At 38.7% G+C, this 13,780-nt stretch overlaps 2 protein-coding genes across 3 annotated transcripts in view; one reads left to right on the top strand and one right to left on the bottom strand.

Annotated features, from left to right (window-relative positions):
* LOC101849278 (transmembrane 9 superfamily member 3) overlaps window positions 1-6,719 on the top strand; it is a 40,633-nt gene extending 33,914 nt beyond the window's left edge. The window contains exon 14 of the mRNA XM_005092444.3: window positions 2,562-6,719. Within this exon, the coding sequence (XP_005092501.1) occupies window positions 2,562-2,629 (68 nt within the window). The 3' untranslated portion in view covers window positions 2,630-6,719. The remainder of the gene's footprint in view (window positions 1-2,561) is intronic.
* Window positions 6,720-8,443: 1,724 nt separating this feature from the next.
* Tld-2 (bone morphogenic protein 1) overlaps window positions 8,444-13,780 on the bottom strand; it is a gene marked incomplete at its 5' end in the record, with an annotated part of 68,905 nt that continues 63,568 nt past the window's right edge. The window contains 2 exon segments of one of the 2 annotated variants that reach the window (NM_001204563.1): window positions 8,444-9,133; window positions 9,135-9,248. In NM_001204563.1, coding sequence (NP_001191492.1) covers window positions 9,116-9,133; window positions 9,135-9,248 — 132 coding nt within the window. 2 annotated transcript variants of the gene reach the window in all.

Genomic DNA, 13,780 nt, shown 5'->3' with positions numbered 1-13,780 from the left:
TAAGGACAGTCTTTAGAAATATATCACCGGAAAGAGCTTCTTCTCATCTTGAAATATGGACGAATCAGATTGCAGTATTTAATACCATACGCTCCCCATTCCTGTTCAACCGAAGTCACTCTAAAAATCAATACACAAAACGCGCAGCCGCTGCGGTGAAAACCTTGATAGTGTTGTCTTTTATCCCGCAAGATTTTGCTTTCAAAAGAATCGTTGATTCAAATAAATAATACCACTAAAAAGAGGAAAAGCTCCTCTTTCTTCTGATATATTAAGTGTCTGTGTGTATGCATGATCACACAGTGTTTTAGGAGAGTAAAAATATGGGTTTTGGTCTCCGTGACAGTGCGCCCAGTTTGTGGTACCTATCGAGAAGTTTTTCAACTCGATTTTCACGGTGAGAATGAACCATTGTTACTTTCAACTCTCAACTATGTTGTGATTAGAAGAAGAAGAAAATTGACTCTTTTATAGGAGCAGACAAAAAAAATTTTTTAATTTTAAAAAAATCATGTTTAAAAATTTTTTAATTAACTAATTTGACTCTTTTGGCCGGGAGCTTGCTGACCAAACCGTTTTTCCGCAGAATAACGTCGTTTCTCGTATGATTTTGTTAAACGATTCCTACTGCTTTTGTCTGCAATAATTTGCGACTTGCGAATGCATTTGAGTCGAGACGAGAAGCTTCACTGCTAGTTTTGTTATTGGTCTGCTTTTTAAAGAGAATTTTGCTTTTTTTTAGTCTGAAGTGTCGATCGAAATGAAGCAAAAACGTGTTTGCTTACAATGACAACAATTGATTGGGGTAAAGGTTCACTCAAGACGAGTCTTGGCTGGTCGATGTTACTGATAAGTTTTTTTTATTATGATTACATTGTCAGCCACACTGACTTAGACTTCAATAGTAATTTCCAACTAGTGAGAACAGCAGTGATGATACCGACAATGGGGATGAACTGACTAGTGCGTGGGCGTTGTACTCTATCTGGGGTAGTAGGTGAATCATCCATTAGTTGTAACCTCCAAAGTCTAGATCTAGTACTACCAATGTCAACAAAGCTGGTACAATTGCTAGTACTAGATTTATGACAAGGATAGAATTAGGAGCTGATTGCAGGTCTAGGTCTACTATCAGTGGAGACTGGGTTGTGGCTTACTAGCATTATATGCATTTCAATTACCGCCAATTATTGAACAAGATCTGTGGTGGAATACCTATGTGTGTGATATTACTACAAAGGTGATTTATATAAACATTTCAGTTTGGTATCAGTCTGTATTTGTGAGCGTGCCTGGTGAAAGGTACCAAGACGCATTTGTTCGAACCGAGATATCAGGCTTCAAAGGTCAAAAATAAAAATTTTGACAAAAACTAAGTTCAGATTCTGAAGCCATTAATATATCGACATTTACAAGGACTTGGGTTTCTTTTACTTTAAAATACATTTTTAAAGATGTTTTTTAATTTTAACCTGGGGTATATTGTAGAATCCCCCAAAACGCGCAAGCAAATCGGTTTTCGAAGTAAACACTGCAGATGGTTTCTCTTGTCCATTCATAAAGTCGACCCAATCACAATGCACACCAAAATTTAGGTCATTCTGTCCCCTCTCTAATGGCGAGTAGTGCGCCTGAATATATAGAACATGTAAACAAAGCGAAGCTTTGCGCAACCACACCCTTTCGTCTTTTTTTAAAGAGAAAACTTGTAAAATTGTATCGCTTATTTTTGCCCTACGCAAACCTAGATTTGATTTCCTGAAAATTCTTGCTCAAAGTGATGGTGAATTTGTTTTGAAGACATAATATAAACACTTTGAAGCTGTTTTTTTATCTTCACTGCTTTTTAAAGTTGGTTTGTGAGTAGTGAATGTGTTGTCAGGTCGTTTCAAAGCGTAGATCTATCTATTTGAAGCAGAAACAAAGGGAAAACTTAAAAGCCGTTTTTCTCAAAACTTTGTTTCCATACCCTGCCTTGCAAAATCACCCATATCTCAAAACCTACTGAAAATATCTTAAAATTTTAAAAAGCATGTTGTTCAGAAATGATCTCTGTGCATGAAAATGCAAAAAAAAACAAAAAAACTAGGGATTCTTCAAAATGCGTCATTTGGTACCTTTCACCAGGCACACACACATTTCGTGGGTAATGATGACAGCAAGCTGTATAAAATTAATCAAAATAGCCAACTTCCATTATTTTTCAGTTATTATCCCCCTTTATTGTGTAACTGCTCTTACATAATAATACAAAGACCCAGGTAACCAATCTAGTGTGATATCTTAAACAATTACCTTTCCAATAGTGTCAAATATAATGTACTTTTATTGAAAAAATATGGCAACAGAATCAGTAGACCAAGGCACCTTATTGTAATAGGCACTCCTGGGAAATTTAATTTTGGCTTTTTTGGAGGGTCAGTGGGAAAAAAAGTTACGAAAAAGAAAAATATCAGGTGTGTATGAGAATCAGTTTATCAGAGTTAATTTTAGGGAACTTAGACATTGAATTTGTTGGGGTTTTTTCTTTTTTCAATGTATTTTTTTCTGCTTTTCCCCAGGAACTTTCGGATATCTGGGCACAAGTATATTTGTGAGAAAAATTTATTCCACTGTGAAGATCGACTAACTTCCTGATCCTCACTATTTCGTTTACAAATGTGAGTTAAAAATAACTCCCCCCCCCAAAAAAAAAATAATGAAAACAAAAAATGTATATTGGTGAACCATGAGGACAGAGAGCTATGGTGCTCAGTTGCTGATTCACTGGACACTTTGGAGCTACCGGCTTTGCTGTGTGATAGTCTACATGGATGATGTACCACTTCATCCTGGTACCAACAAGTATGGATTATCCTCCTCATGCCTGTGGGATTCCTATGGGTTGCACTGTAATATGCAAATTATTTAGCTTACTCTCAAAACTTGTTGCCAAAATGACAAAAAGATTTCACCTCTTTTTCTTTTTTTAAAATCATCCCGTATTGTCCCATGTGGATATGATTAGCAGGTACCAAAACAAACTTGGGATGGGTTCATTTTGGCATTTTGGCATCCAGATAATGGCTTGCAAAATTATGAATTATTTATTTCATTAATCCATGGATTATGGACAGAGTGAAGATAAAATATAGGTACATTGTAAAGTAAAGGAAACACACAAAAACTGGAAGAGTCGTGCCTAGGAGCTTCATGTTCCTGGGTTTTTTGCTGTGCTTACGTTTTAAGGCCCAATAATGTTTGTATTTATGTGCTTTGCGAGTTTGAACGGAAATGGGTAGATTCTGTTTGTATATTTTGAATGCTAAATGTGGCTTACAAGCGTTCTATTTGATAAAATACTTATGGAAGCGAGAAGAGAAGGTTGAGTTGTTCTAAATGTCTTTGGTGAATTATGTGTGATGATTTGCTACGTTTAGCCCAAGTCATGGACAAAGGGTTTTGTTTGTGGACTGTTTCATTTGTATGTTTTTCCCGCTTTTTGTGATATACGCATTGTAAGCAAGTGTGAAAGTGTCCTGTTGGGCTCACAAAGCAGGGTAGTGGTAATTTTAGTTTCAGTGTGCCACACTGTATTTTTGTGTTCATGGGAATTTTCTTTAAAATGGGCAGGGCAGACCAGTTGAGAGAATAATCCCATAGCTGTATAAAAATTCCACTCCTCCCAGTTGTTTTACTACATTTTGGGGTAGAAAATTAAAAATTAATCAAATGTTTTGAATTGGAGAGAAGACCTTCATTAGACAAATATGCTGCCTTCTTTTCTATTTTCTTAGTAGTGGTGTTTGTGGATAATTATTTTGTCAAAAGTGATGATGACACTATAACGGTTTGTAAAATGCATTGTAAATGTCTGCAATGAAAAAGTTTTTCAAACTGTGAATACCCTGTGTGATGGTATCTGTTCTGCCTTGACATACCATAATTAGTGGTTTATCATCCCTTTGCGTGAGCCTGATATATTTTTTTTCTGTAATGCTAATGTATATCTTGTTGCCGAGCATGAGTGGGAGAGACTGTACTAAATGCAAAATGAATTCAATCATATTACTATTAGCTTACTCTGTGATTCTCAATGTGAATTATTTTGCTTTGTTATACCCCTTGCTTCCCGCCTCCTTGTGAACATGTTCTCATCACATCTGTACAAATTTCCATGAGCATATTTGCTTTGACTTTGAGGTAGATAGGATCCCCATCAGTTATGAGTTCATTTCTTTTTTTCCTCCTCCTTTGTTCTCTATGGCTCTAAAGGGGGAATGGTTAGATATGATGTCATACTGGTGTTGGTATGTGTTGTCATCATAAACTTCCACTAATTTTTCATTTTTCTTCAAGCAGTCAATTTGTGTTTCAAAAACTCTTTTTCTGTAGTCCTGTCTTTTTTTTGGGGGGGGGGGGGGTTTAGGCATAGAATCTAGAATTTTTCTTTCCCTTTCATGAATCAATTTTTAAAGTTTCCCTTGTGTTTTTATCTTTTCTTGCACGCTATTATTCTATTGGTAATACATTTTTTTCAAGTGGTTATTTCACCTGATGGGTGCATGACCAAAAAATATTTTGGACGAGGTGACATGCAGTCTACATCTGTCTGCCTTGTGCTCTTGGCAAGGCTACAAGATATACTTTGTGCCCTCGCCTTTTGGGTCGCTCAGCTGTTTTGTAAAACCAGGAACTTTTGTCAAAACATGTGAAAGTAAAATGTTTTGCTCATTCCAGTCATATTGAGTGTTGTTTTGTCATGTGAGGTGCCAATGTTTATCATTGTATTGGAAATGTGATTAGGAAAAGTGAGGCAGTTTTGTCCATGTTAATTTTTGGTAAACGGTGTTACACCTAGTTAAGGGGATCAAGTTGAGTCTTGCAAAAACAAAAACAGCCTTGAAATCTCGTCACATTTTATACATGGGAAATGGTGGGCTCCTTTCTTGTGTATGTTGTGTTGAAGGCATTTGTATATTTTAAAGTAACACCACTGTTTGTGTTTTTGAATAGTTGCCCTTCATCTCTTTTAAGTGACATGTGTTGAACATGATCTGTAACGCACATATGTGTATGTATGATGTGAGAGACCCATGAGTTGTGGGTTGTGTGCTGCATATTCGATCATGAGTATGACCAGAGTGTGTGTTCTTCATTCCATGCTCAATCTCAGCATGGGCTCAGCTGTGAGTGGTTTTCAATCAATACATGTATGTTTCATGTTTCCCACTGTACATGATGTATATATAAAAACAATTGAGGGTTGAACATTTTACTGCTATTATTATGTTACTTATTTTCCTTGGATTCAGTATCAGGAGAGTAGTGTCAGACAAATGGATATGGTGTTTCATTTTTCATTAAATTTTTTTTCCGCTCCCATGCAACATACAATTTGTTATGTTCAGTCTTTTCTATAATTATATAGTATGGATACGTATACATGTGCATGGTCCCTATTTTATTTGACAGTGAATGGGAAAACTGAAATAATTGAACAATGTGTCCTGTGAATGCTAGGACGGAATTAAACTAGCTGTCATGAGATGATAACCATCCCATGAAGAACATGAAGTTAAAGCTGTTTACATGTTTATCTGATCCTTTCCTGAGTATTTTACAGGAAATAAGATGAGGAAATTTGGGTCACGTGAGTACCAAAGTAGGTTGCTGTGACTAAATGTTACATTTTAAATTCTCATGCATAGTTAAATGCGAAATGGAATGCCGAAAAAATTGAGAAAAGACTGAATGGTGATGCATCTGGGAGTCGTTTCAGTGATGAATCTTGTTTTTAAAAAAATATTGTGCAGAGGGAACTGAGGTTCATTATTTTTCCATTCAGTGTTCACAATTGAGAAAACATACTTGCCTTGGAATTCCTCAGTCATACTACAGTGTGTTTTCTTTAAAAAAAAGAGTAGCAGGTGACTTTCATTTTTTTTATTTCTTAGTTAGCTAGAAAACTTTCTTTTATATGTTTGTTCAATGTATTTGGTTTTGTAAAACTTATCAAGAGGGCAGGTATGGGTATACATATAAATGCTTATAAAAGAGAGAAAACATTTTTTCAGTACAATTGTAGATACTTATGTGTAAGACGTCTCTTTGCTTTTTTACTTTGACGAATGTGCAGAAAAGAAATAAAAGTGCCATTGCTGCACTTTATTAAAGGATATAAAAGAATAACAGACAGTCGTCTGCTACCTTGTGAACTCCACTGCAGGGTAATGTCATTTTACTTGAATGTTGGTTGGGGATCATGTGTGCAGCTGTGGCCAGATTGGCAGGAAATGGACAGTTTGTGCCTAGCAGTAGGTGCCTTTTCTACTTGATGGAGATATGTGCTTGAAGTCTTGGACCACTAAGCTCATTTTTGCTGTGTGTTGTTCGATTCTGTCAGAACTGATGTCAAATCTATGATGTAGTGAAACAGGCATGACAATATCCTTTTGTGACTTCTAGATCTGGATTAAGTTTACTCCGTTGCCTTCTCCATCTGTGTATACAAGTTACCCAAACTTGAGAGGGACAATTTTTTCCATCTATGCGCATATGAGACTATTGGTCCAGTTGTTTCTAAATAACAGCTGAGAAAAGAAATCGATGTGGTTTTTGCTCCACGTATTCCTTGGGGAAAGATAACAAGAATGACTGCTGGAGTGTTAGTTCTTTTTTTTTATAGATTTTGATTGAAAGACTATGGTATCATTTACAATAAATTATTGTTGACATAATTACATTGTTATGGCTTCATTTATGTAGCGGTTCATGTTTTTTAAAATTTACTTATTGCTCAGACAAGCTCACTGCTGGCTGACTTTGACTTGGTACAGCACTGGACTTAACAAGTTCAGGGGAACCATAGTTTTATTCTGAGTGTCAATTTGCTCTGGAGTTTTTGTGACTAGCTGCTCTGTCTTGTGGAAGGGGGTTGTTAATTTGGAGTCCTGACCTTCTATGTAACCACCGTTGTGTCAAAAGAAGTGTAAAACTCAATACAGTGCATAGTGAGGTTTGTCATGAACTTTGGGTAAAAAAGGCACAAACTTCCTATTTTTTATTAAATCCAGGGTGAAGTGTTGAGATGATTACTCCTGTGGCTTGCTGAAGCACCAAAAAGGCCTACCTTGATAAATTTGCAAGCCCCAAATAGAATTGAAAAAAACCTGCAAAGTAATGCTGGGCGGCGAGTTTCCCGGTTATTGAAAGCTTGGAATCGTAGGACTCGACTCCAAACCCAATTACTTACTTTCCAAAGATTACCTTGTTGCACCGAACATCTTTAGGATTTAGGACATCCTTGATTTGGGAACACTACGAAGCATCAATTTTTATTTTTCAAAAATAAATTCTTGAAATAAAAGAAGATTTTATTGATTAAAGAAACTGGACACGGCAGGTTTACGTAAAAAGGAGTCGGAACTTTTCTTTCGTAGCATTAGTCTTGGGAATCGGACAAGATTCTTTGCTCAGCTCTACTGCAAAGCTCTGGCTGCTTTTCTTTTTTTAAGCACTAAGTGCCACACCAGGGTGTTGCATACAGATTGTATGTATGTGACTTCCTTTCTTACCAACATTTATTAAATAGAGTCTGCTTAAACTGAACACGGGCTATCCAAAAACAGTGGTCGACTGACCAAAAATAAAATCCCTGGTTTTTTGTTGTTGGTGTTCTTTGTTTGATTTTTTAAAAATCTGAGCAACCTCTCCAGACTAAAAGCCCAGCTAATAGAGAGAAGTTTGGCAGTCCTGCAGATGTCATTTTTAATTTAACCGGACTCCACTGTAGCTCCTATTATGATCTAATGTTCAGTTAAAGATAAATCCGTTGCGTGACTTTCCTCTTGAACAAGAAGTTTGCCTGCTCTCTTGTATTTATTATATTCCTAGCCTTTGACTATAGCTTGTTCACTTTCGTCTGATCTCATTAGAAAAATTCTAGCTCATTGAGGAATTCACCTATGCCCATGAAACTTTGCATGGCACTTCTGCAGGCCAGCGACCAAACAAAAATATATTTTTTCAAAAAATCTTGACCCAGTAATAAAGTTTTTCTCTATGGGCCCTTTATTAAAAAACTCTCTTTGGATGCATAGACAGGACCACTAAAATAAATGACTTGCAGTAGCCTTGCCTACAAATTGCTTATTCTGAGACATTGACACCACCCTGCCCCCTCATTGCAGTGTAAGCTTGTAGATTTCATCCAAAGAAAACTGTTGGAACCTTAATTTGCCATGACTTTTATGAATGGGCTTTTAGATTCTGTTGGTGCTTAACTTTTAGACGCGCATACAAAGACCCAGAAAGATTAAACAGCGATTTGTTTTTAGCCCATTTTAATCACGGTCAGACGAAAGTGAACGATCTATAGTATTAAGGTTTGGTAAGTAAATTCAGCAACAGACAAAAAGATTATTATAATAAACAAAAAAAAAAACACTTTGCAACTCTGGAGAAGAGTAATATCGTGTTTATGAAGCACCAGAAGTAAAATATATACAATACATTCTTGTCTTAGGGCCTGTCAGAGTGAGACACGTCATATACACCACGTCATCCCATGCATTTGTTTGTTCGTGGATTTAGAGGAAACACCGATCTTTATTTAAGAGGCATTATATTTAAATTAAATTTATATTATACATGCATTATTATGTCAGTTTTCTGCTTTGAGAGACAGTGCGATAAGTGCAAATATAATATCGGGTGTATAGATTAAACACAGTAGTACTTTGTCACTTCTGAGAAATTGATGCTTCACATCCGTTCCTGTTGACTTCGCAGACGCCTCCCCTTTCTGTGCGTGGAAAAGGGGGGCTACTGTTGCAGAACCCACATACATGTGTTTGTACAATTGCAGGATTTACTGGTCTCTAAGTCGGTCGTGTGCAATATGGGTAACGTAGGCCTAATATTAAGAGACTCTGATTTGATTATTATACATGATCTTGTTAGGATGGTGATAATAATAGGCGATAGATAACAGTTCAGTACAGTCTTGCTGGGGGGAAGACTTTTCATTTACCAGAGTTCAACATGAAAACTGCATATTTGCTTTCAATATAATCAGTAACATTTCATCAATTGTTGAACCCCGTAGGCGTTGCTCCTTTTTGTTTTCACTGGCTCAGCAGATCCACTGTGTGGTCCGTGTCATCTGCAATGCGATAGGTGGCGCTGAAGCCTCCAGATTTGATCGTATCGTCAGAGCGGAAGCGAACGAGAAGACTGCGTGTACTGGAGACGATAGGGCTTGGGACCTGGAATAACACAAGATATGCACAGATCAGAAGTCTATTCCTTTGTAGACTATGTAGAATGCCCCCCCCCCCCCTGAAAAGAATTAACCATGTATGAAAGATTTAATTTAGAACTTAATTAAGAAGGAAATTATAACCACGTAGACGAAATCATCTCTCAAGATCATAGACATGTAATTTAAAGGCCAATGGGAGTTGGGGAGGGGGGGAGGGGAACGCAAGATACACTTTTTTTTAAAAAAAGGAGACTACACCTGAAGGTTTTTCACACATATAACAAACTCAGTGAAGAGTCTTCAAATCTACAGTCATATTTGGGGGAAACGTTCCGTTGCCATGGAGACGGCGGCCATGATTGGTTAACCTGTCTGTCTTATAAGTTGATACCTCAATTATATCCTATGGAAATACAAGGTGATCCAAAAAAAACTTTACAACTTGTTTTGTAAATATCTTCCTCCATACTGAAGTTTTGCGTTTCAGATTTGAACATAACGTTTGGAAGCCAAAAGGAATTTTTCTGATTGTATTTTTGATAAGTCCATTGAATGGTTTTGCTCAAAATAGCGCATTAATAAAACAACCCATTTTCAACCATGTCGCCATTTCCATAGCATGACGCACCAGTTGGCGTTAGGCCTACCACTAAAAGTTGCAACAATCGCGCCTTATTGCAAGCTACAGCAGTCGAACAAGTCAACAGAAGTCTGCAGATATTATTTTTCCCAAATTGTGTTTGCCTGCTGAGATCATGGCTACGTTTAGTATAGAGCAGAGAACTTTTTGTATTGAACATTACCTCTCCACAAACTCACCATCCCTGACATTTCATAAGTTCTGCGCACGGCATGGAGAGAATGTTTAGGTGTCCTCAAGACCTTTGGCGTCATGAGTAGAGAAGTTCCGTCGGTTTGGGTCTATTGCGAATCAGAACTAAAAAGGTCTTTAAAAATGACCACTTCAGTCAGGTCGAACACGCACCATGCGCAGCCCTTTAAACGCCACCAGAGTGCAGATTTCAGTAGCCGAGTCCCATGAGACGTCTGTGTGTAGACGATCTACAGCTAGGACTTTCCTACACATCAACGGTCTGCATTCTCATGGCAGATCTTAACCTACGACTATACCATGTTCATCTTTGCTTGGCCGAGATGACATGGATCAGAGCATGGCAATGTGTTCATGATTCCTCAATTGTCTTGTAAAGAGGGATCATTTCCTCGATGACACGTTAAAAATGTGTCGAGTCCAAAGGAGGGAATGTGGAGCACTGCTTCTAGGAATTCCAGAATGAAATCTTTAGGTTTTAAACACTCGGTAAAAGAAATTAAATACAGTTTAAATGTCCTAGGGATGGAAAATTAACGTCAAAGAGAAAATAAAGAAAAATATCAACTAATCTTTTCACGACTTCCTTTACAAGATTTTTAAACATTGGTGAACTTTGCGTTTTTGGGTGCTTTTTTCTTTTAGCCGTTTCCGTTTTCAAAACATGATTCTTCTTCGTGGATTTTATATCGAACAAAATTCCTTTTGAATGAATTATGTCTGTTCCAAATTACAGCATTCTAGAACACTTTTTGGGCGGGATATTCTGAAAAAAAAAGTTGATAAATTTTTTTTGTGCATGTTCTTGTTGTGCGTGTATGTTGGAAAACTATAGTTCTGCAAAACGGTCTGTTGAATCTTTCCCGAATTCGAAATTTGTTAATGATTTTTTTTTCTTTAGGTAGTATTCAAGGTTGCAAAAAATAAGATGATGGGGGCAAGGGAGGTGAGGGGATGAGGGCAGAAAATGAAGAGGAAAGCAGACGACAGAACAGAGAGCACGAAAGTAGAACATTTTGGAGAAGGAAATTTTCCGTCGCTGTCCTGATTCGAACCAGGGACCTATTGAGAAAGAGGCGAACACCATAACCTCTCGACCACGAGAGCCCCCTCCAGTTCCTGGGATATGTCGGTGCCTTAGAAGTTGGGAGTACCCCCTCCCCCCCTTTTTTCCTCAATGAAAATAATTTTTTAAAAGAAAAAAATCGTCTTTTCTGAAGATAAGGGTAGGAAATCGGATCTTCTTCTTCTTCTCGATCCCATCACACTTGAAGTCTGGTATCTGTAATAAATTGGGCCGTCCTGCTCAGCTTATCTGTCGGCCCGTATAGCTTCTCTTGTAGCGTCAGTGAGGTTGGCCACGTTTCCTGTCTCAGAGCCCTGTGTGTCTTGCAGTGCTGAAGGATGTGTTCAACAGTTTGGTCCGCCTCTCCACACTGGCATTTTTGTGATTGTACTAGTTTAAAACATCTGTATATATGTTGTCTCAGTCTTGTGTGTTGTGTTCTTAGTCGGAAGATAATCACTTGTTCTTGGCGGGACAGCTCATGGTATCTTTGTTCAAACATGGACAGGGTGAGGGATTTCTTGCTCAGGTCGCTGTGGTCATCTTTTGAGGTGAACATAGGAATGGCGGGTGTATAATTATGTTTGTGTTTTTCTTTTCCCATGGTGGTGCCTCTGGGGTATGGTTCAGAATGTTCACTGTGACTGGTAGATGGTCCTGTAGGGATCTTCGCATTTTTCTGCTTTCTTTGATGAAGTTGGATCTTTTAAGTCGCGTGGCGTTTCATCTGGATGTTCTTGTGTGAAGTATATGATCCCCCATAGCTGTGGCCTTGGTGTACTGTATGAGAGCCTTGCATTCCCATCTCCTCTGCAGGGCCACTATAGATGTTGTTAGTTCCATCTTTTCTATAGGCGTTGACCTCATTGCTCCAGTGATTATTCGGAGAGCTTTTTCCAGAGTGTATTTGTGAGTCTGTGCTGCAGTCATCCATGCACTGGATCCGTACTCGAGATGGGGCCTAATTGCTCCTAGATAGACCTGTCTAAGTGTTTCCTCATTTGCTCCCCACTGAGTCCCTGCTAGTTTTCTCATTTTAAGTTTCTTCCTGGCTTTATTTTCTGCATTTTGAACGTGTTGTGTCCATGTGAGACGCTTGTCAAAGATTATTCCAAGATACTTCGGTTGATTCTCAAACTTTCCGGCGGTTTTGTCTAATGTGAAGTGTTTTGGCTCAGCCTGGCTGAGCGTGAAGAGTGTAGCAGAAGACTTTTCTTTGTTTACGGTTACACACCAGGTTTTTGTCCAAGCAGTGAGTTTGTCCAATGCTAGCTGCATGCGATATGTGGCAGTAGTGACGAATTCCTCAGAGCACCAAAGAACCAGGTCGTCTGCCTACAATGCGGTATGTATTCCTTTGGGCAGTTAATTCATTAGGTCATTGGTGAAGAGGATAAAGAGCAAAGGTGACATGACTCCACCTTGGGGTACTCCTTGTCGCAGCAGCATTTTCCGTCCTTGATATCCATCCGCCAACACACGTGCTCTTCTGTTGTGTAGATAGGATTTAGTCCATTGGTACATGTTGCCTTGGATACCACTTCTAAGGAGCTTGACTAGTAGACCCTCCTTCCACACCTTGTCAAACGTTTTTTGTAGATCAATAAATGTTGCTAGCATCACTTTCTGTGCCTGGAAGGAGTCCTCTATAACTTGGGACAAGTAAGTTGTCAGGTACTCTGTGCTCCTGAACTGACGGAATCCAGCTTGTTTTGGTACTAAGATGTGCTGTGCCTCTAGGTACCACTGCATTCTGCAAGCTATGATATGCTCCATTGCCTTACATACACAGCTTGTGAGGCAGATAAGTCTATAGCTTAATGGTTGTGCCTTACTTTTCCCTGGCTTGAGGATCGGGATCATCGTTGCGGAAATCGGATGTCTCGTTTGCATGTTGCTACAATCAGGGAGAATGATTCTGTGGTCTATAAATAATTCGTGTTGTTATGTTTGAAGTGTGGAGGTGAATCACGTAATAGTGATACTAGAGTAGGTGTAAAGGCATGATGGTGTAATTTACTTTCTTTTTTTCTTCTTGTTTTGTAAGTGTTTTACGGTGCTCGCAACTGCATAAGGTCATATGAGCGCGCGGGACACATTAAACATTTTCACTTGGTAGGAAAATTTGAATTTTGCCCGGGTGGAAGCCGAAGCTTACTCTTATCGATTTTAGACCACCAAGGGATCTTTAACGTGCGCAACTTGCATTCGGGACTTCCGAGATTGTTCGCCCTTGTCCGAGAGGGCAAGTTGTAGATCTTTCCTACCAGAACATCAAGGGTGTGGCTGAAAGACAGCAGGAAGAAGGAACCATGGAGGAGCAGTAGACAGGCTGTAGAAAGAATCAGGCGCCCAGAGGAGGGGGAAAAGGGGGTGGGGGCAGAAAATGGAGACGAAAACGGACGATAGAACATTGTTGGAGAGCAGGAATGGAGGTGAAAGAAATTTTAGAGATGAAAATGTTTCGGTCGCCACCCGGATTCGAACCCGGGACCTTTGAATGAGAGGCCAACACCTTAACCTCTAGGCCACGAGAACCCCCAATTTACTTTCCATCTGGCACAAATATAATGCAAGTGTAAGCGTAATAAGTTAAATACGTCTCTCTCTCTCTCTCTCTCTCTCTCTCTCTCTCTCT

The sequence above is a fragment of the Aplysia californica genome, unplaced genomic scaffold (genome assembly GCF_000002075.1).
Source record: "Aplysia californica isolate F4 #8 unplaced genomic scaffold, AplCal3.0 scaffold00046, whole genome shotgun sequence".
NCBI classification, from domain to species: Eukaryota; Metazoa; Mollusca; class Gastropoda; order Aplysiida; family Aplysiidae; genus Aplysia; species Aplysia californica.
Note: the sequence above shows the minus strand (reverse complement) of the source record. Positions and strands in the feature narration are given on the sequence as shown.